Genomic DNA, 23,812 nt, shown 5'->3' on the forward strand with positions numbered 1-23,812 from the left:
AGTATCAGTTTTAAGAATCGATAATGGCCATTTTAAAAGTATAACATACAATAAGTTTATACATTATAGGAAATAAAGGCAAGCGATAAGTAAATATACAGAATGTACGTGGTTTCATTAATCATTAACTTATCTTTGCGCTCAGCCAAAACACGTTACCTGAGAACAAGTAATAGATTCCAATGCCCAAAGTCAGGGAATATGTCGTTAGATAAAGACAACAAGATGAATGAAATATCCCGTTTAATAAATATAGTGAGATTAGATCCAGCGGGAGATGCTTGATGAGAAGTCCGACCAGCAGAGCTCTCATCTGGGTAGATGGGCTGCAGCGCTTGCCCGAGAGCGTCTGTGTGGTCACGTGATGTGCGTTTTCAGCGTTTTGGTGTGGACGGAGAGCAGTTCAGAAACGCTGGGTAAAACGCGAGTGTGGACGCGGATCGTTTTCATTCTAAAACGCCGTTTTAAAACTAAAACTTACTAGTGTAAACGGGGCCTAAGAGACAGTGACCAAAAGAGACTCACAGAAAGTGTTGAAAGAAGGATTGGTGAATCACAAGAAAACATAGAGGATGGATGGGAAGCCATAAAAAACTTCTTGTTTGAACTGAAACCTGCAGAGGTCAATTGGGCAAGAATTACCTCATGCATGCAGAAAACTGGAGAAAGTGTTGCAGAGTTTGAAGAACGCTTCAGACAAATATGGACGGAACATTCTGGTCTGAATACAAGTGAAGATCTTGACAAAGACACTGGAATTCCCCTGAAAACAGCATTTGTCAATGGACTCAATCCTGAGATTTCTAAAGATCTTAAAATCAGGTATGATGACTGGGACAGCACTGTAACAACTTTCATCCAGATTGTTGAATGGTCAGCTAAACTGGAGAGAGCACAAGATGTCAGACTCAGATCTTTGCAATCGGAAAGTTTGTTTTACAAGAACAGAAGAATTGAGGATGAGCAAAAAGAACGTGAGTATATGGGATACTCAAAACTACGAACTAAAGGAAGATGCAGAAATTGCAATGAAGAAGGACACTGGGCCCGTGAGTGCAAGCTCAGTTTAAAACATCAAAGCAAGGATGATGACCACCTGTTCAAGCAGTTTCAGCAGCTAACAATACAACAAAAACAGACTCTGCTAAATGCTGTACAGCCACAAGGAAACTGAAGAACCTCTCTCTGCAGCACCAGCTAGTGACGTCTTTTCCAGAAGCTGATGAACTGAATGTGTATGCAAACAGTAATATAAAAGCTGACACAGAAGTCTCAACAGATGAAGACAAGTTTGATGTCCTAGTAGATGGTGTTGCCAAACAAGCCGTAAAGGAGAGAGGTGAACATACAGCGGCATTAAGACAGCTTCAGCAAGACCACCGATCAGTCTTAGACAGAAAGCAGACTGCAAATGAAAACTCAACAAAAGAAATGCTGATGGACGATGCAAAAGAACTGCGTGATGGCAACCAATGCAGTATGGATGGAAACAGACTATGCCCTTTTGAACATGCCCCAAGCCAGCCCATGTCCACTGAAAACCTGACATCTGACAGCCTTGTCCAAAATAAGGCAAGACGCAGCCTGGCCGTACATAAGGACATTAATCAAGTTTTGTCACCTCTGAAGAGGGGCCATAGTTTAGAGCCCAGAAAATGGGTAAAGATGCAACAACCTCAGATATTACCATTAAAATCTAGGTGTGAGAGCTCACATGAGAAGGTTTTAGTATCTGATTCAATAAATAAAGTTCAGGGACTTGATGAATGGATCAACGTGAGTTTGCCTAGAGACGAGGGATAGATGACAGTAGTGTTTTTCAGAGTCCAGATATGGCGGGACTAGAGTTTTTAGGCTCTAGCTTGTCGCCTGAGGATGAAGACATAAACCACCACTGATAAACACTGTAGTGTCCTGTCAATATTAAATAGGGACAGTTTCTATAGTTTCTATAGGCAGTTTGACAATTTCTCTGAAATCTTTTTCTGGGCAAGATACGTTTCCCTTTTCCCTTTTGTGTGATTGCAGGTGTTCCAGAGGATGACCAGAGACACACAACACTAGACACCTAGATGAACAAACCTGAACATCCACAGAACACAACCACATCCGCTACTTCCACAACATCACAACTTCAAATAGAAATGGACTCTGGCATTTGAGGAAATGCAAGCTTCACCATGACTTCTTATTCTGTCACTTTAAGTTATATAGCCTGTATTGCAGATTGCTGTATACATGATTAACTTGTTTTATGATCAAATATGATCAGAGGAGGGATTGAAAGATTATGTGCATTTTAGTTCAGTTGCATTTACATTGATTAAACTCTGATGTGATATGATGGGGTGACCTGTGCCTCGACCCCCACAAACTGATAGGTGTGAACTAAATGACCCTTTTACAATCTCAATGGGTATTAGCAAAACAACAGCTGAAACATCTGAAGAGGGTCCTGCTGAGCCTCGTAAACAGAATGGTTTGTTTGATGCTAATATAAAGTACTGTCTCACAGACAGTACTTTGAGTTAAGTTACTTGAAGACCGACGGGTTAACATCACTGCTGAGGAACTGCACTATTGATTGTCTTCAATAAAGTCTTCTCTCCGTAAGAACTTTGGTCAGCTTACTTATTTTATGTATTAGAGTAATCTAATACATTGGCGAGCCACCCAAGAACGGTTAAGCCAAATACAGCAAAATCTAACATTCTGCTTGTGTTCAAGTTGTTCTGTTAATCTACTAATCTGACGAAATGAGAAGCTGCTTGTTTCTGTGAACTGTTCTTTATACACTTCACTTCAATAAAAAGTTGACAACCTGAATATTACCTTTACTTAACCTTATCCAAAGTTATGCTATAATACATATAGTTTATTGCTTTTTTGGAGTAGAATTATTTCATAGATGTTTGTTTTTATATATCTGTTATCTGTTAATTGTCACTGAGACTCCACTAATGCCATTATTTCAGAAGTGCAAGGAGCAGGGGCCTCATGTACGAAGACTTGCGTTGAAATCATACTAAAACATTGTGTACGGACAAAGTTGTAAATGTGTGTACGCAGTAAAAAAATCAGATGTATACAACACTGCGTATGCCGAATCCCACGCATATTCTCTTTGTACATCCGAATTAACGTAAAACTGAGCGCACATGCACCCTTCCCTGCCTCCTCCCCTGTATGAATATGCTAATGATTCTACTTTGGCAAAATCAAACGAAAAAGCAATGACAAAAGCAAACAAGACGAGAAACTTTGAACAGAATGTGATTTGGAGGTGCTCTATCGGAGGTAGACCAGAGAAAAACGGTGTTATTTGCAAATTTGTCGTTGGAATGAACTAGTTGAATGATTTCCCCCCGTTTGACAATGTCATTCCTGAAACCGGTTTAAATCCAGCGTCCAAACTCATTCTTCCTTTTCCCCAACTACATATCAGATTTTACCTACTCTTCAACACGAGGAAGACAAGTAGGAATCATTAATAAGTGTGTGTATTATGTTAAGCGCATTTGAGCATCATAGTTTATTTGCACATTTATTGAATGGAAATGTTTCTGATTCATGTATGCAAATTCATCTTTAGATGGCGCCTTTATAGCAATGTGCGTGCAGTCGATCGCTCCGATTACATTGGGAAAACCGGCGATCGCTGCAAGTTGTGCTTTAATGTTTGGCTGGTCAACTGCATGGTATGGAAAACTTATATACCTGCTACACATGCGGATGATCCCGTCTCATACAGCTGCTATTGCACGGCTCAAAGATACTTTGTAGTGTGCAACTACACATAATTACCTCTAGGAGTTGCCAATGGAAATAAAACAAACACACACAAGAAATGCAAGTACGCCAGGCATAAAGTTGGCGTGGACCAGCGCACATTGTCACGTTAATTTCATTGTAAGTAAATCCAAATGTGAACGTGAAACCTGGCCAACGCAAAGTTTTAGTGCGTACGCAGCATTGATACATGAGGCCCAGGGTGTGTGATCTGAGATGCTGTCACTGCCACATGTTCTTACCTGCATTCTCTTTGGGTTTAAGACCCTCCTGACCCTTGGGCAGGAAGCCACCGTGAGCCCAGTCGAGCATGGGCTTTACCTGTTCTTCAAGACTGTCTGCCTCAGATGGAGGAAAAGTCTTCTCTGCACGTAAACTAGCCACCTGAGGACACACAGGAAGCACGAGAACAGTCCGTCAGAGTAACTTTAAGAAAACAGAAACCATTTATGAAACAAATGTCTCAGATGGAACAAAGCCAACTATGTACTGTATCTAAAATAACACACAATCAGTAAGTTTATCCTCTCAGTGGTAATGGAGACAAATCGCAGATATTAATCATGCTGTATAGAGAGAGAGAGGGGGGGGGGATATCAACAGAGAATGAAGAAGGGAGAAAGTAAAGAACAACCAGTCCTGTCCTTCTGGTGCGTGTCTGAACTTGGATGCTTTTGTTGAGTTTGTTAGGAGCTACGATTCACAGAGAGATAATTAAGGAAGCTCAGGGGAATTCCAGATGAGTGTTTGCCCAGTCACCCACAAACTCACACACAAACACATACGCACTTCAAAACCACAATCACACTTCATGCTCCCAGATTTGCGAAGAGCAGGTGCATATTGGTATACATGTTTTGTATTAAATTACTTAATGGTGTTGTAATTTGATATGTTTTTTGGCTAATTGGGTAAGCATGTGTTGGATGAAAGTGCCATAACACAGTGGTCTCGGCTCTCACCTCAAGGGCCTGGAAGATCGCTCGACGGTAGGAGGCCAGCTTGGTGTAGGATGACTGGTTGAAAAATTTTGGGAAGGCTGTGATAGAGTCGAGTTTGTCAGCAGACACCTGCATGGAACACATGGCAGCAGGGTCAAAACGTAAACAAGGTTCACGGTAAAACAACTCAAAACACACCATGTTTAAGAAATATTGGGTGTTTCTATTTCTATAGTCTGAAGTTAAAACCATTGCAAATTTGAATTCTTTTTCAAATATTTTCAAAGTGCTGATTAACAGAGAAAAAACATTTTTAAACATTACACTAATAAAACACTTTTTTCTTTGCCGTGATGACAAAACATAACATTTTACGTGTTCTTATTACTAGTAAAGCTGCGGTCACACTGGACTTTTTGCCCCAAGGACTTTCATTCATATGCACATGAATGGGCCAGACCGAAAACGTAAGGTTGTGCAAAAGTTTCGCAGTTCGCATCATTGCAAAGTTCAAGCTTGGTGAACTCTGACCTGCGAATTCGCATCAGTTGACTGCGTGAGACCAATCGAGGATCCAAACATGACCTCTATAGATAGAAATTTAAAATATGGACCAATCACTCACCTTTTTAAATGTCTAATCATCTTGTTTAATCCTGCCTCTTTTCGCAGCGCCGTGCTACAGAATTTCACAAGCTCAAACTCTGGTACGATCGCAGCTTAATTCAGCTTACAATGGAATTTAAAAGCTAGACTGGGTAAATTAGTTTAACTAGGCAAGATAATTGGGCCTGTCATTAAACAACAGTGGTTTGCCAATTGAAAATTTTAGAAAATTTTCTAAAAAATGTTGAGCACTTTTTACATTTTTTTATGAATATATATATATATATATATATATATATATATATATATATATATATATATATATATAAATCCCTGCTCTGTTAATCATCACTTAGGAAATATCTGAGAAGATTCCACAGGAGTTCTAATAATTTTGTCTTCAACAATTACCTCACACACATTTTCTTTAGTTCTGCCAAATGTTTTGTTCTACAGTGCATATAATAACAGATATTAGTTTCAATCTAGTAATGTCAAAGGTACCAGCACTTCACAAGGAAGGAACAAATCAAAACATCAATAAAACAATGCAACAATACCAGTTTTTCAACTGCATTAGTATAACAAAATCTATTTGCCATTCAAGTGTTTCACCAAGGTCTTCCGTTGTTTATTTAAGCTTACACTACTGCTGCTGTATGCGTGATTCTGATTGGCTGATGAACATTCCTTGAGCAATTATTTTTATCATCAATTACTCCTTATATGATCAGTCCACTTGTAATACAATTAGCAATAAAATTAGTAATAAAATCTTAGTTTTATTGTCTTTGGATTGGCAAATTTTCTAGGATAATACAAAAACTATAAGCAATTAAGTTTTTAATGGGTAGGATTTCCAGTGATAATAGAGCAGCCTCTACTCGCTGCAAAAAACCTTTTCTTACTCAGATTTTTTGTCTTGTTTGTAGTCAAAATATCTAAAGATTCTTTAATCAAGAAGCATCCTCTAGACGAGCAAAAAAATATTGTCTAGTTTTAAGAATTTATGTGCCAAAATGAAGTCGGTTTTCCCTAAAACAAGCTAAATAATCTGCCAATGAGGTAGGCTAAACACTCTTGTTTTTCATTTTGACAGATTATTTTGCTGGGTGGGTGAACTATCACATTAAATCAGAAATGTCTTAATAAATGATTAATATTTACATAAATATTTAAAGTTTTTTTTAAGTATGTTCAAGCGCTTTTATTTTTTTGCTGTGCTACTGAAATTTTACCACTAATCGTCTTAGTAATAGTACTGCAGGCATTGTATTTTAGTTACCTCTGAGAATTTCCCATCACCAAACCACTGTAGCCAACGCATGCCGTGGGAGGCCTGCCTCCTCCCAGTTGCTCTCCAGGTCACCACCATCCCTGGCCACCACGAGAAGCCCTTTATCTTGCCCCAGACCAACTCTCCAATACCAAAGCCCTTATTATCCTGAGAAGAAAGATGCGCAAATAAGATGCAATTCTACACACTGGAAAATTTTTTATCAGTTTCATGTCCATCACATCCAGTTTAACTAGTTAAAAACTCATGTTTTACACATATAGGCATACTTTACCTGGCAACCAAAACAATAAGGGTGTGAAGTCAGTTTGTGAATTATACATTGACTATTGGTGGTTCAGCTTTGTTCTTCCAGAAGTTTGTATAATACAGATCACATGCTTTAGAGAACCAAATTCATTTTATATTTATTTATAATTCATTATATTTATTTCAAATAAAAATTTTAATGAAAATAGTAAATTAAAAAGATTACAACTTTCAGTCTCATGAGGGATAAATAGTGGATTCTGACCTACAGTAACCATTGTTTTACTGTTTAACTTTCATGTTTAGCGAACATAGTTGTCTATTATACACACCATGAGTCTGATTTTACTTTACTTTTAGAGTAAATGTAGGAACAAACACCTGGCTTGCAAGAAAAGTGCTTTGTGAACACTTTATAGGCTGGGACACACCAAGTCATATGTTCAAATAAAAAAGCAGGCTACCTCAAATCGGTCGCTCCACAGAAAATAAGCATTTGATCAATGTTCCACTGTAATTCTTATATCACAAACCTCTGTCAACATTTTAATAGAGGTCTAGTTAGTTTAAAGATTATGTCTTGAGCGTCTGGTTTTACCTTCGAGCTTGTGTGATTTTATTTCCTATATCACTCACGGTTCATGTGCGTGCGATGTGTGTGATTTAACACAATGTCATGATCACCAGCAATCTAGCCTGTGCAGATCGCTGGTATACACACAGATCACTATAAATCTGCCATTTCTAAAACTAATTTCCAGTCTAAGTTTCAGTCATGAACCACACACACACACACACCAGTTCCTGATCCCATTTGAGAACACTCACACAGCTGTAGCAGCTCAAAGACTGATTAGTTGGACTATTTATACAGCACACAAACACACAGTCTTTGCTGAGTCTTTGTTAAACTGAATTGTGAACATTACGATGTGTTATTTTTTGCCTTGTTTGTTTGTTTATTTATGTTGTTCTGCTGCCTGCCTTTTGACCATGTGCCTATTTACTGACCACGACACTGGATTGCCTGTATACATCTGTTTACCCCTGTCTTGATCGTTGCTCGCCTGACTATTCTTAATCAACTTTTGTTTGGCTCTGCACTCCTTTTGTCCAGCGTGACTTCACATTACAGACAATGATACTGACAATAACAAATATGAGTTGCACATTTATGCAGCCCATTTAAAAAAAATAAAAAATAAAATTATATATATATATATATATATATATATATATATATATATATATTTATATTTATATACATACATACATACATACATACATACATACATACATACATACATACATACATACATACATACATATATATATATATATATATATATATATATATATATATATATATATATATATATATATATATATATATATATATATATCTTTTAACTGATACTATCAATCTGTTAAAACGCACCCTTTCGGTTAATGGTGAATCGGTTATTATGAGCATCCCTAAGTAAGATCAATGCAAACTATTTTCCATCCCCCACCCCAAACCACCCCTGTAATTCGTACTCTTTGTGAAGTCTATGTAAAGTATGTGTACAGGTTTAAAGTGAAGTGACATAGTCAATTACTGGCCTATTGCAAAACTTTAGTTATTTCTGCAGATTCACGTAAATAGGGTGAATAGGGATTATATTTGTGGGCATTATTGAGTCCTTCTATGGTGTATTTCCTTCATGCTCCCATTTAGCTTCAACATAACTCCTAAATACCTTCCTCTGTATTTCAAGGAAACAACCGATCCCACAGGCTTCGACTAGTGCATCTTCAGTTTGGGGAGAATTAATCATGTTAAATAAGACGCACATTAACATTACCTCCGCACGGATTTCTTTGATCCAGCTATTCAAAGAAAAACAATCAACTTCTGTGTATCATTCAGAGAGCTGGAATGAGCCTTGACCGAGACACAAGCGAAACCTCTGACACTGAGCTTGTCTGAGCACGACTCTCAATCAATCAGGGCTATTTCAACAGCGCTGTTGTTTCCTCACCTGTGCAAGTGTTTGTGGGTGTTTATGAGAATGTGGTCAACACTACAAACCCACAAACTCTCATTCAGTGTCTTTGTCCCGGTCATCAGTGCTCTCTATACATGCAGCTGCCTGGCTTAGTGGCACGCAAAGGAGAGGATACACCGCAAGCACAAAGACTGTTATCTTCACATTCAAACAGAGCCACTCTTTGAGGTTACTGTTACATATCTAATGCAGGTGGACAAATATAGGCACTCAGAGGTTGTTTGTCTATGAGCATAAAAAGACGCGGGGCATGACCGGATTGATGTTTTGTGATGTCTTTACCTTGTATTCAGGTTGACTGGCTGTTTCAGTAGTGGAGGTGGATGTGGTGCTGCTCTGTGCAGAGTCTTTAGAGTCCTGCTCCATGAGCTCCAGTGCTGGACCTTCAGGGACACTAGCAACCTGCAAACACACACAGATTTAAAACTCAGTCAAAGCAAAGTAAAACAAAACAAAACAAAAAAACTAAATGAAGCAAAAAACAAAATATAGGCCCCCAGGAGCATTAAAAACATACAAACACATACAGAGCCAGAGCAAAGCAAAACACAAATATACAACAAAACAAAATGAAACACAAAACACTTTTCTGAAACACTAAACCTACAAACACAGCTATAAAACTTAAAAATAAATAAAAACAAAACAAACAAACAAACAAAACAAATTAAATACAAAACATAGGCCTTCAGGAGCTGTATAACCCTACAAGCACACACACAGCCATAGCAAAGCAAAAAACAAATATACAATGAAACAAAATGAAACACAAAACGCTTTTCTAAAAAACTAAACCCACAAACACAGTTATAAATTAAAAAATAAATAAATAAAAACAAAACAAACAAAAAATAAACAAGTGAAATACAAACATGGACCTTCAGGAGCATTATAACCCTACAAGCACACACAGTTATAACCCTGAGCCATGCAGAAAAAATCAAACACAAAACAAAATAAAGTAAATAAAATAAAATAAAAAATACTAAATGAAACTAGAAAAACTGAGTAACAGAAACCTACAAACATACAGGTCTATATCGTGCAGAGCGCGTTAGTTATGCCCATATGCATGTCCAAACGCTTAAACATTGCTTAATACACACAGAATGTACAGCAATACACAAATATCTTTATACATGAAAAATAAAAGGATTAAAAAGTTACAAAAATTATTATTTTCTACTTATATATAAAACCACTGCCTCCATGCCTTCTTCGCCTCGGGGGGCTTTTTTTTCAGTTTATTCATGACAACTTGCATTTGTATAATGTTATTATTAGTAGTGGTAGTAGTATTTATTATAAGCATATTTTATATTTGCTTTAATTAAACCAAGTTTAGATTTGTGCACCTGTCGGGATTTGCAGACCTATGCATTACCATATGGGGCATAAGAAGGGGACGTGTGTTTACACAAATATACAACAAAACAAATAACAAAATGAAAGACAAACAAAACACAAGACTTCTGAAACACTAGAAACTTACAAACACACACAGCTATAAAACACATTCAAAACAAAGCAAAATAAAACAAAATAATAAATACAATAAATTAAAAAACCAAATGAAGCACAAAACAAAACATAGGCCCTCACGAGCCCTAGAAACCTACAAACACATAATTCGAGCCAGAGCCAAGCAGAGCACAAAGCAAAATGAAACAAAAACAAAAAAAACAAAAAAAAAAACAACACAAATATATAACATTATGAAACACAAAAGAAAGAACAGCATCTCTGAAGCAGTGGACATGTTTGTCTACTACTACTGGCATAACTACTGCCGCCATTCAAATTCCCCATCTACCACCTGTGCACAAATCAACAGTGCAACTGGGTTGTAGTTTATGTTGCCAGATTGAGGTAAAAATGCATTAAGATTCAAATATTTCATTAATTGTATGAGGTGATGAGCTTCATAAAAGATCTGGCAACTTGACAAGCATGGACAAAAAAAAGATTTTTCGAAACTAGACTATGCTAATTATAGGGGTTTCTTGAAAGAAACAACAAAACAGGAAGGTGGGGGGAGATTGGTGTGAAGTACGGGAGACTTAAAATAGGAGTGTTGGCTGCTATGGAGTTCGACCATGCAAAATTCTGTAGTCCAGCAGTGCAAAAACAGGCAGAATAAAAGAAAGCAAGTGATTGCTCTACATTTGAATGTGTGCACAGAAAGATTATGTTTGGATCTTCTATGTTTGGGTCCCATGCAATCATGTGATGCAGTTTTGCAGGTCTGAGTTTACCAAGTTTGAACTTTGGAATGCAGCGTCATGCGAAACTTGTCACACGAGCTTGCGTTTCCCATCTGCCGCATTTGCATAAATTTAAATGAAAGTCTATGGGACGAAAAGTGAAGTGTGACAGTAGCTTTAGTCAAAGCAAAGCAAATTCAAAAAAAAAAAAAAAACATAAAACAAGAGACCCTAAAGAACCACATTAAAAACAAAACCCTCAGACCCTCAGAAAACCCTAAGACCCTCAGAAAACCCTAAGAGCCTCAGAAAAGACAGACCACAGCAACCACAAAAGTTCAACCCTCATTCAAAGCAAAGTTCATTAATTCATTCTTTTTCTTTTCAGCTTAGTCCTTTTATTAATCTGGGGTTGCCACAGCGGAATGTGAGACGTGACTTTTTTTAAAGAGCCCATATTATGGGTTTTTGAAAATTCCCCTCCATGTAGTGTGTAACACAGCTCTAAGTGAAGTGAAGTATCCAGCTAAGGCTTAAATCTGTAAGAGTACAGTGTTTAAAACGGTTGATTCATCTATAAAAGAGTCGACTCATAGTGCTTCAAACGAGTCGCCTTAATACCGAGTCATTAGGTGTTTCGCCATGACGTACGAACAAAACCAAGTTATTCACGTGCATGCGCAAACCCGGGAGATTTCAAACCTGAGGCCCCGCCCTCTGACGCAGAAACCCAGACACACACACACACACACAAACACACGCACACAAACATGCCGGTCGATTGAAGTCATACTGCAGATGAATATTATATCGAGTCTCTACCCAAAGATGAAACCTCAGCATTATAACCAAGCAGTTGGAAACTACTGGAAACTTCTGCAAACTACATGCTACAAAGAATACTTTATCTGCGTTTGTTAAAGGAAGGATCAGTAAAGAGTAACTTACTGATGGACGTCAGGATGGGTTTCTTTTTCCATTTCTCAAATGTAAGTACGTGCGATTAAAGTTGTTGCCTCGTTGACTCTGGCTTGCAAATGTATTTAGTTGTGATTTGTTACTTGTAACCGCGTGTACTGTATCAGGTTAACTGGCTATATTCTCTTATCGCGTGCAAAGCCACGTTAAAAACGCGACGCGTGCTGCTTTGTTTACGGAGCTCCGTGGACGAGGGTAGTGTGTGTGTGCGTGCGCTGTCATCCAGAGGTATGTGTGTGTGTTTGTGTGTGTGTGTGCGCGCGTTGTCGGCCGGAGGTGTGTGTGTGTGCGCGGACAAGGGCAATGTGTGTGTGTGTGTGTGTGTGTGTGTGTTTGTGTCTGTGAAAAGAGCAGAGTGAGACAAGCTATGTGATCTCCTCGACAGTTTTTGGAGTTTTTGCTCAATAAAATAGTTAGTCGTCTGAATTTTCAAGTCCATCGACTGTATTTACATTGACCCACTGGCAGCTAAAATCCACGCCTACATTATCGAGCGTGTATGAACTGTGATTACTTTTATATTGCTGATTAGCTGTTTGGCATTTCACTCTCTCACTGAAGGCAGTCAACCAATTGCAACAGACTGTCATTGGTCCAATCAGCGCAGATTAGCTTCGCGCTAAGGAGGGGTTTGGGAACAAATGAATCACTGGACGATTCATACAGGAGTCGCTGGGATAATTAGGTAAAAATAAATGCAGATTATAAGACCATGAAAGTGTTTTTTGACCTTGCATGCATATTCGACTGTTGTTGGAGACCCTTACAATCAAGATATTACCCTATTTCATGTATAATATGGGCTCTTTAATTATATTGGTCCATTTAAAAACAACAATTTTCATTCCTGTTTCAGCACCCTAATCATCAACACATTATTGTGAGACAATTGGAGTTTTTCTGTGGCAACTGACAGCAAACCACAGCAATGTCAACACAGCTTAAGTACATTTTCCCTGAAATACTCCTTTAGAATTGATTTATGTTTTTTTTTTTAGGTTTTTTAGGTTTTTTACAAGGACCCTTGAGCAAGACAGACTGTCAAGAGTGTTTTCCCTGCACAGTTCCTCAATTCACTGCTAATAACGTGATACTTTGCTGGAAAAATAAACAGTCTAGTCATGACAGTTTGCCAAAGTTGTATTAATTGTTAAGCTGGATCATAGTTAAGTGCCATAAATTGTTACTAACACTCGCAAAACACGGGAGGTACGCTGCAGGCGTAATCCTCACAACCTTCGTTCAATACATGTATCTACTATTTCACAACTCTCTCTCTCCGTGGGCCTCTGGAATTGTCAATCAGCTGTTAACAAGGCTGATTTTATTACCTCCATAGCTACATATTCTGACTATAATCTCATGGCTCTAACTGAGACCTGGTTGAGGCCGGAGGACACTGCTACACATGCTACTCTTTCTGCTAATTTCTCTTTTTCCCACACTCCTCGTCAGACAGGGAGAGGGGGTGGGACTGGACTACTAATTTCCAAAGAATGGAAATTTACTCTGATACCGTCCCTGCCAACAATCAGCTCCTTTGAATTCCATGCAGTCACCATTATCCACCCCTTCTACATAAATGTGGTTGTCATCTACCGCCCACCAGGTAAATTAGGTCACTTCCTAGATGAACTGGATGTTCTTCTCTCATCTTTTTCTAATTTTGCCACTCCCTTATTGGTGCTAGGTGACTTCAACATTTACGTTGACAAACCGCAAGCTGCAGACTTTCAGACTCTGCTTGCCTCTTTTGACCTAAAAAGAGCACCTACTTCTGCTACCCACAAATCGGGTAATCAGCTAGACCTTATTTACACACGACACTGCTTCACTGATCAAACAATAGTAACTCCACTACAAATATCTGATCATTTCCTTCTGTCTCTCAACATCCACATTACTCCTGAGCCGCCACACACTCCAACACTGGTCACCTTTCGCAGAAACCTACGATCTCTCTCACCCAATAGACTATCCACCATTGTTTCAGACTCTCTTCCTCCATCTCGCAAACTCACTGCACTTGATTCGAACAGTGCCACTAATACACTCTGCTCCACACTAGCATCATGTCTAGACCGATTATGTCCTCTTGCATCCAGGCCAGCCCGTGCCAGTCCTCCTGCACCCTGGCTCTCGGATGCTCTCCGTGAGCATCGCTCAAAACTTCGGGCTGCAGAGAGAATTTGGCGGAAAACTAAAAATCCTGCACACCTCTTAACATACCAAACTCTTCTGTCCTCTTTCTCAGCTGAGGTTACTTCTGCAAAGCAGACGTATTACCGTCTGAAAATCAACAATGCCACTAATCCTCGCCTACTTTTTAAAACATTTTCCTCCCTCCTCTATCCTCCTCCTCCACCCGCATCCTCCACACTTACTACTGATGACTTTGCTACATTCTTCTGCACCAAAACTGCAAAAATCAGTGCTCAATTTGCTGCACCTACAACAAACACGCAAGATACAACACCAACACCACACACACTCACCTCTTTTTCTCAGCTCTCTGAGTCTGAGGTGTCCAAACTTGTGCTATCTAGCCATGCAACCACCTGTCCACTCGATCCCATTCCCTCTCATCTCTTGCAAGCCATCTCTCCTGCAGTCATACCAACACTGACTCACATAATTAACACATCTCTTGACTCTGGTTTATTCCCCACTACATTTAAGCAGGCTAGGGTAACCCCACTGCTAAAGAAACCCAACCTGGACCATACGCTACTTGAAAACTACAGACCAGTATCCCTGCTTCCATTCATGGCCAAGATTCTGGAGAAAGTAGTGTTCAATCAAGTCCTGGACTTTCTTACTCAAAACAATCTCATGGACAACAAGCAATCCGGCTTTAAGAAAGGCCACTCAACTGAGACTGCCCTGCTCTCGGTCGTGGAGGATCTCAGACTGGCTAAAGCAGACTCTAAATCATCAGTCCTCATTTTGCTGGACTTGTCAGCTGCTTTTGACACTGTCAACCACCAGATCCTGCTATCTACGCTTGAGTCACTGGGCGTTGCGGGCACTGTTATACAATGGTTTAGATCTTACCTCTCTGACAGGTCATTCAGGGTGTCTTGGAGGGGAGAGGTGTCCAACCTACAGCATCTAAACACTGGGGTACCTCAAGGCTCTGTTCTTGGGCCACTTCTCTTCTCCATCTACACATCATCTCTAGGACCAGTCATCCAGAGACATGGATTCTCCTACCACTGCTATGCTGATGACACCCAGCTATACCTCTCTTTTCATCCTGATGATCCCTCGGTTCCAGCTCGTATCTCAGCCTGCCTGTTGGATATTTCACACTGGATGAAAGATCATCATCTTCAGCTGAACCTCGCAAAAACGGAAATGCTTGTAGTTTCTGCCAACCCGACTCTACACCATAACTTTTCAATCCAGATGGATGGGGCAACCATTACTGCATCCAAAATGGTGAAAAGCCTTGGAGTAACGATTGATGACCAACTAAACTTCTCTGACCACATTTCTAGAACTGCTCGATCGTGCAGATTTGCACTCTATAACATCAGAAAGATCCGACCCTTCTTATCTGAACATGCAGCTCAACTCCTTGTTCAAGCTCTTGTTCTCTCCAAACTGGATTACTGCAACTCTCTACTAGCTGGGCTTCCAGCTAACTCTATCAAGCCTCTTCAACTGCTCCAGAATGCAGCAGCACGAGTTGTCTTCAATGAACCTAAACGAGCACATGTCACTCCACTGCTAGTCCGTTTGCACTGGCTGCCAGTTGCTGCTCGCATCAAATTCAAAACTCTGATGTTTGCCTACAAAGTGACTTCTGGCCTAGCACCTTCTTATCTGCACTCACTTCTGCAGATCTATGTGCCCTCCAGAAACTTGCGTTCTGTGAATGAACGTCGCCTCGTGGTTCCATCCCAAAGAGGGAAAAAATCACTTTCGCGAACGCTCACGCTCAATCTGCCCAGTTGGTGGAATGAACTCCCTAACTGCATCAGAACAGCAGAGTCACTCGCTATTTTCAAGAAACGACTAAAAACTCAACTATTTAGTCTCCACTTCACTTCCTAAGCTGCAATTGCCTCTTTGAATATCACACTAATTGTACAAAAAAAAAAAAAAAAAAAAAAAAAACTACTAACACTTCCCTTCTTAGACTTTACAGACCTGAAACTTGCCTTTAGTACTTATTCATTGTTGCTCTTGGTTGTGTAAATTGCTTCCTTGTCCTCATTTGTAAGTCGCTTTGGATAAAAGCGTCTGCTAAATGACTAAATGTAAATGTAAATGTAAATTACGTCACAAAGTTGGTGAATTATTAATTTGTGCTATTTAATCAGTTAAAGATTGAATTAATATCACAGCATCTACAAAGTACTATTTTTGATCTCTTGTTTTGCTGATGTCTGATTCTATGGTAGATTTAGAGCAAATATTCATTCCAGAAACAACAAAGAGATAAGAGATATGTATATAATACAATTCAAGAGTTCACACTTTGCTGGGAGAGAGCCACGAGCTCATAAGATCCTCGAGGCCGGGGCTCCCTCCCGTTTGCAGGGTGAGAGAGGAGTTTGAGCTTAGGTAGGTCTCGAGAACTCCCCTGCTTATTATGCCTAATGACAAATTAGGGACTGCACTAATACGGTTTAGTTTTTAAACGCCGTTTTAAAACGAAAACGAACCATGTCCACACTGGCGTTTCATTTAGCATTTCTGAAAAGATCTCTGTCCACACTACACTGCTGAAAATGCATATCATGAGTTATTTGACAGATCGCTTGCATTTATTTCCTATAATGTATAAACTTATTGTACGTTATAATTTTATAATAGCCGTTACTGATTATTGAAACTGATATTCAACAAAAGAGATGGGGTGTGTTTCATATTTTCCGAAGAAAATGAAAGGAGGCAGTAATGTTAGAGGCTCAATTTTGTTATAAATATGCATACAGTGAAGATGACAGTCATATAAATATGTAGCTAGACGACGCCTTAACATTTTTGGTGTCTGTTAAATTGTTAATATCAAAATGAAAATATGCAGTCCCTTATATCAATTTTTTCAATCTATTGTTAAGGTAGTGAAACAGTGTAGCCAGGGTGTTGTGAATGACGTTATAAAGTACACTGTTCTCTTTGAAGATATACCCAACGTGTCCTAGGGCAGTGGTTCTCAAACTGTGTGGTACGCGGGCTTCCTCCAAGTGGTACGCGGAGGAACTGCTGAATAATGAAAGAAACAATTAACACTTTTAATCCTTTAATGCGTAATATAACATCGATGTGATCAGCAGTGGCTGTTTTGTGAAGCGTACGATCACAACGCTGTGCTTAGAATGTTTATTTTAGTGCATTGTGTCATAAGCTGCTGAAAATCAGTTTCCGAAGTTTAAGAATTGATTCTGAAGCGTGATTTGACTGACATGAAAAGTAGCCAATCACAGTCGACCTTGTCTAGTTGCGTGAAACGTAAGGGCGGGACAAAGGCTTTCTGTGTTGCAGAGACAGAAAAAACAACTTAAAAACAAATGTTTTGTTGGAATAATGCTTCTCGGATGTTTTCACTATAGAGATGTCTAGCAGAGTAATTTAACCGCGGACATATTTCCTGCCTTTTTGATGATCTACATACACGTTTCGGTTTCGCTCTCCGACAGCCAGTCGACTCGCCTCTCACCTGTCACTCCTCTAAATACATTCTGAATGGCGGCGCGGGAATGGAGGTATTGCGCAATTACTCATTTCTGCAAATGTGGCGAGTGCTTTATTTTAACACGACAGCGCAGTCATGTACGCAAATCGCTAAAACAGATATGCGAGCTTTTAAATATGCTTTTTTCAAATGAACTGCAAGACCTCTCATGATCGCCTGTGTGCTCAGATTGAATATAATCGCGATCTCTCCACTATTAAAGTAGACATTATTTATCTTTGCTCCTTGACTAAATTTAGTCAAAAGTATTCAAAGTTATCAAGTATTTAGAATTAGATTGATGCATGATCGATGACAATGCTAATGGTCTTCTTGTTTGGCTGTGTTGTAAAGTGAAACTTACTTTTAGCAAAGGTGGAATTTTTTTTTTGTTTCTTTACGACAAAAGAATTATGCTGGAAATGTTTCTGGATGAGGTATTTGTGTGATTTATACATTTAGCTGTATTCTGATCTGTCTTAAAGCATTACAGGTCAAAGCAATCCGTTGTTACTGTACTTGTTTATTTATCAAAATTAACAATAAGACTCTTAAAGCACTGCTTTGATAAATGTATTGTTGTCACATTTTAAATACCTCAAGTAAAATGAAGCCATTTGTTTTATTTTTTTACTGACAGTGTACTTGTATTTTTTTTAAAGTTTCTATTTTAGATTAAAATCAAGTGTAAAATAAAATCTACATGTGATGTACAGCTATTTAAGAAACAAATTTGCCATATTGTAAAGAAAAATAGTGTAACAAATGTAAATAAAAGGCTAAATTTAAATCTTTTTACCATATACTTTAATTTAACCTTTCAAAGCTTGAAAATATCGTTTAAAAATGGGCAAAAAGTGTCTATATGGCCTTTAAGATTATGTGGTAGTTTTACCAGTGCTTTTGAAAAATATTAATTGTCATGAAAGGAAAAATTGACCATACTTCCTTTGTTAGTGCAAATTCCTATACATGTAGCTTTGGGATTTAAGCAATTAAACCATTCAATCAGGTTTAAACTTAAAAAACGTGATTTCATAATATAAATCTGATTTTTTTTTTTCAAAAGTAACCAACTAGTACTTTTTAAAAGAGTACTTTTACCTAATATTAGTATTATTTACTAAAATTTGTGTTATTTTAGCAGTGTAATAGTAATTTTACTTGAGTACAAAAAAGATATCACAAGCATTTAGTGCAGGTTTATTATAATAATAATATATGATTAATACATATTATTATTAATGGTTTTTATTTGTATCTATTTGTATGCAGTGTTTTATGGGTTGCTGAGAATACATTTCAGGTCTTCAATACATAACATGTCAGTCTTGAAAAAAAATTAGGTGCTGGAAAAAGTGCTTAAAATTCCTTGATTTTCATTAGGCTGTGCCTGTATGAACCCTGTCATATGTACATTTAACATATTTTTCAAGATTTGTCTGAAAGTGTAGGAATATGACATATAGCCTATATTCATAAGGTCCAAGCAACATCTCCAGCTTTTGATGAATAGGCTACTATGAATACTTGAGATTTAAGTACAGCAGTTTTCTTTTTACTTTTTAAGAACTGGTAATTTTTAATGAACTTTTAAAAGCACATTTTAACTAAAACTTTTTTTTTTTAATCTGCAAGCACAGTTAATGTTCAGACTATTAAAAATGTTTAAAGTGATTGACAATAATACATATTCTTAATAATAGGAATTAATTTGCATCATTTTTAAACTGTGCACACCTGTAGCTGCTTAATTAGGCCTACGACGCTATTTTTTAATACTGGTTAAAAAATAGCGTCATAAGGTGGTACTTGGAGAGACAATTTTTTTCTAAGGTGGTACTTGGTGAAAAAAGTTTGAGAACCACTGTCCTAGGGAGTTTGTTTTCCATATAAAACTTGTGAAGTCTGAATTTCAGGCCTCTTCAGCCTTTTCAAAATGCTCAGTTTTCAGGGCTTGTAAAACTCTGGGGTATTGTAGACGGAAGGCATAAACGTAGCAAAACTAATGAGATTTAAAACTAAAACGTATTAGTGTAAACGGGGCCTACGAGTTCATCTATCCTGGCAATTTGGTTTGGTCAATTCACCAATGTCGCATGTTTTTGGACTGTGGAGAAAAACCTGAGAACCCAGGTGTAACCCTGGCCAGCATGGGGAGAACATGTAAACTCTGCACAGAAACGTTGACTCGCCTGTTAAGCTGGAATTATACTCGTGCCTGGCGCCGCATAGCGCGCCTTCACTGACTGCGCGCGCACCTCGCGAAACGGTCGAGGCTTTTATACTCGCAGCGTTCACCGTTGTGATATTCTTTAAAATGACAGGGGGCGGTCAAAAGAAACCCACCGTAAAGTCAGACGGATAAACAGAGAAGTAGAAAGTTTCCGGAACTACGTCATATCATAATATATGGTCCCACTTTATATTAAGTGGCCTTAACTAATATGTACCCACACAGGATTACACAGGATACTTATTGTGTAAATACATGTATTTACTGTGTACTTACGCTTGATTAAATACATGTATGTAATTACATCTGTAATTAACTTTTGTAGTTATATTTGTAAATACACTGTTGACCATCCCTTACACCTTAACCCACCCTTAAACCTACCCATGCCACCAAACCTGTCCATAACCCAACCTCTATCCCAACTCCAGAGCTCCACAAGTGTTCTCAAATACATCATAAACACAGTAAGTACATTGTATTTATTTTTTTAAGGTAAGTACATAGTAGTTAAGGACACTTAATATAAAGTGGGACCTAATATAGTTCAATATTATTAATCTATTGATTTTGTATTGTTTTTATTATTTTAATGATTATAAGTATTTTTTATAACAATTTAAGATTTATTTTATCAAATCACTTGCATTTGTTCATATCTCGGCCAGTTTTACTATTTAAAGTTTACTATAATATTAATCACAAGAGAACATGAGTTGCTTTACACATATATCTTATTATGGCAAGAATAGAAGCAAAAAAAGAAAAGATTTTTTTAGAAAAAGATTCTTTTTTAGATTTAGCCCCCTCCACAAATATATAAATAAGTGTTAATGGTGGAAAAACATATTCTGTATTTGTAATTAATGACACCAGAACATGAGTTACTCTACAAATATATGTTTTATTATCGCAAAAAAAAGCACACTTAATAAAAAATAGAGATTTTTTTTTTGATTTAGCCCGCTCCACAATTTACACATTATTGTCTGGCTAGTTTCTGTCTTCTTATGCTAAAAACGCAATGATGGTCCAACATTACAGATCATTATTACCAATAAAGCCCAGAGAAACAGGGCATCAGTATATTGTAAACCGATAGGTTTAAATATTCCTTCCCAGTTATCAAAGTAATACTTCTGTGACTTCATTAGTTTTGTAACTATTAAACTGTTTTAAATTCAAAATTAAACAAAATACATCAGTGTAAAACATATAAATGGTGGAAAAACATATTCTGTGATTGTGTACCTGGTCTCCACTTTTGCCATGGCCTCTTTTGGTTTTAATGAATTTAATCTTCAGGTTTTTCCAAACCTTTTAACAAAAACTTTCTCCTTTCCCACGCTTTCCCTTGCTATTTCTAGCCAAGAATTATTAATTATTAGGTTATCTCTCTGATCACGGGTCATTAGATGTGTGTACAGTCGTACTGTTTCAGACAAAATCTCTTCAAAGTGTATCATATTCCACTCAAATCAGTTGTGGCGCCACGCGCACTGTTCGCTCGAGTCTCAAAAAATGCCTGACGCACCGCCAGCCGAAATCATGCCGCGTGCACCCAAAGTGAACCTCCGCAAACTCCGCGATGACGTCACATTCGCCGCGCGCACTCAAGCGAACAAGCGGACGCGTCGAGTATAAACCAGGCTTTAGAGACTTGGACCACTGACACTCTTGCTGTGAGGCAACAGTGCTAACCACTGGGCTACTGTGCCGCCTTATCAAGGAAAAAGGAGTAGGAGTAGGGGTGGAAGGGGGGATTCTTTAAGATGAAGATAACTAAAGTAAGAACTTTAGGTTAGGTATCATTCAATTGATAAATTATGCATAAATAAACTTCACTATGAAAGCTGTAGATTCAGTAATTGCACTGCATGTTAGCTGGCTTTTTCCACATCAAATGAATGAGAAACTATGCTTATAATCAAAGTTCAGTTATACAAATTAGCAAAGCTTCTTTTCGTGTATGATATAACTTGATAGAAGCAAATGATAGATATAAACAAGACAGAAGTTAACAAAGCTTTTGTGAAAAGATGTTATTCGAAAATTAGACCTTATGTATATATTCGATTTCCATGACCTTAGTACTATATGCTAGAGGTGTGAACCTATACTGGTCCCACGGTTCGGTTCGGTTACGATTATCATGCCTTCGATTCGGTTCAATTCGATATCTCGGTGCATCACGGTGCATTAACGATGCTATCTATATACAGTGTTATATTTTAGGGGGGAGGCTATAACAAGCTGTCTGTATAAACACATAGACGCACAGCACCACACTGTCTCTCATTCAAACACATACACAAACATAGACAGCACCAATCAAGCACACACACACATACACACACTTAAGCCCTCGCAACAGGGAGAGCTCGCGCTGAGCGGAGCAGAAAAACGCAAAAAAAAAAAAAAAAAAAGCACTTTTTCGACGGTCCCTTACAGAGAGCTCCTCTCAGCGCGAGCTCTCCCGGCTAAACACATATTGCGAGAGCTTAAACAGAGCAGTGATCGTAATGTCGAGCGAAAAAAAAGAAAGACAACTGTGAAACATAACCAGCTTTGTCTTTTTGTAGGAAACACACTTTAGATCTTTTTAGGGTAAGAGGTTTTTGAGTTAATGCCGTCTATAACTGAATGTGTGTCAGGAAAATCGAAAACAAAACCAACTGAACCGCGCTCATTTCAGGCACCCCCCTGGATGTACAGCGCCCTTAGCATATGCCTATGGTGCCTATGCCACGAGCCGGCCCTAAGTTGACTGAATGTTGTAAATACTCGCGCTCACCTCCCTCGCGACAGAGCGCATAGGAGATAAATGACGTCAGTACATAATAACCGGTTATGATTATTACTGAACCGATACAGAATTAATTTTGACACCCCTACTATATACTCTACATTTAATTTCTAAACCAAATATCTCTCCAAATTGAAATGCCACACATTGGGCTCTATTGTGACGGTCCATGCGCAGAGCGCAAAATGCAGGGCGCAAACGCTTTCAGGGCATGTCAGAATGCATTTTTACTATTTTGAGGACGGGAAAATCCGCTTTGCTCCATGGTGCATGGTCTAAAAGGGCTGAGTTTATTTTCTTAATGATTTATAGGTGTGTTTTGAGACTAAACCAATCAGTGTCTCATCTCCCATTTCCTTTAAGAGCCAGTTGCGTCGCGCCATAAGCGCATTTGCTATTTACATGACGTAAAGTAAGTGTAAGTGTAAAAACTGAGCATTTCATTAGTAAGAAAACAGTTAAACAGAGCATCTAGAGATAAAAGTAAAAAACAGAGAATGAGAGATAAAAGATCTACTTTCACTTTCACTCTCGTGGATAGGGAAACCTTTTACGCACAGACATCAGTTAGCCTATAAATAATTAATTTTGTTTGTTAAGCGCAAAGATTTGTTTCAAAACTATTTCTAAATTCAGTTCTAATTTCCAGCAAACGAATAAATGAACAATAATAACGAAGTGTGCTCAAAAACCTGAGCCATATCCTAACACACATGCTGTGCCCCATATGGTCTAAAACCTGCAGGTGGACATATCTAAGCTTGTTTTTAATAAAACAAATATAAATATGGATATAATAAATAATACTGCTAATAATGATAACATTATACAAAAGCAAATTGAATGAACTGAAAAAGCCTCCCAAGATGAAGAAAGTATGAAGGCAGTGGTTTTTAAACTCATGTAGGCTAGAAATTAATATGTTTTGTAATATTTTAATCCTTTATATTTATATACAGGGCTTTACAT

At 38.1% G+C, this 23,812-nt stretch overlaps 1 protein-coding gene and 1 long non-coding RNA gene across 18 annotated transcripts in view; both read right to left on the reverse strand.

The window, feature by feature from the left end:
* Positions 1 to 23,812, reverse strand: part of dnmt3bb.1 (DNA (cytosine-5-)-methyltransferase 3 beta, duplicate b.1) — a 90,551-nt gene that overhangs the window by 34,757 nt on the left and 31,982 nt on the right. For all 17 annotated transcript variants that reach the window (XM_087305113.1, XM_087305105.1, XM_087305111.1 and 14 more), the window contains 4 exon segments: positions 9,216 to 9,335; positions 6,622 to 6,780; positions 4,752 to 4,859; positions 4,032 to 4,173 (listed from right to left, as the gene is read on the reverse strand). In XM_087305113.1, coding sequence (XP_087161239.1) covers positions 4,032 to 4,173; positions 4,752 to 4,859; positions 6,622 to 6,780; positions 9,216 to 9,335 — 529 coding nt within the window.
* LOC147831269 (uncharacterized) lies at positions 12,122 to 23,285 on the reverse strand. Its single transcript, XR_015523389.1, has 3 exons — positions 19,670 to 23,285; positions 16,402 to 17,267; positions 12,122 to 13,301 (listed from the first exon to the last, which is right to left on the reverse strand). It is a non-coding gene; the product is annotated as an uncharacterized LOC147831269 (long non-coding RNA).

Source organism: Danio rerio, chromosome 23 (genome assembly GCF_052040795.2).
Source record: "Danio rerio strain M-AB ecotype USA chromosome 23, GRCz13ab, whole genome shotgun sequence".
Lineage (NCBI taxonomy): Eukaryota > Metazoa > Chordata > Actinopteri > Cypriniformes > Danionidae > Danio > Danio rerio.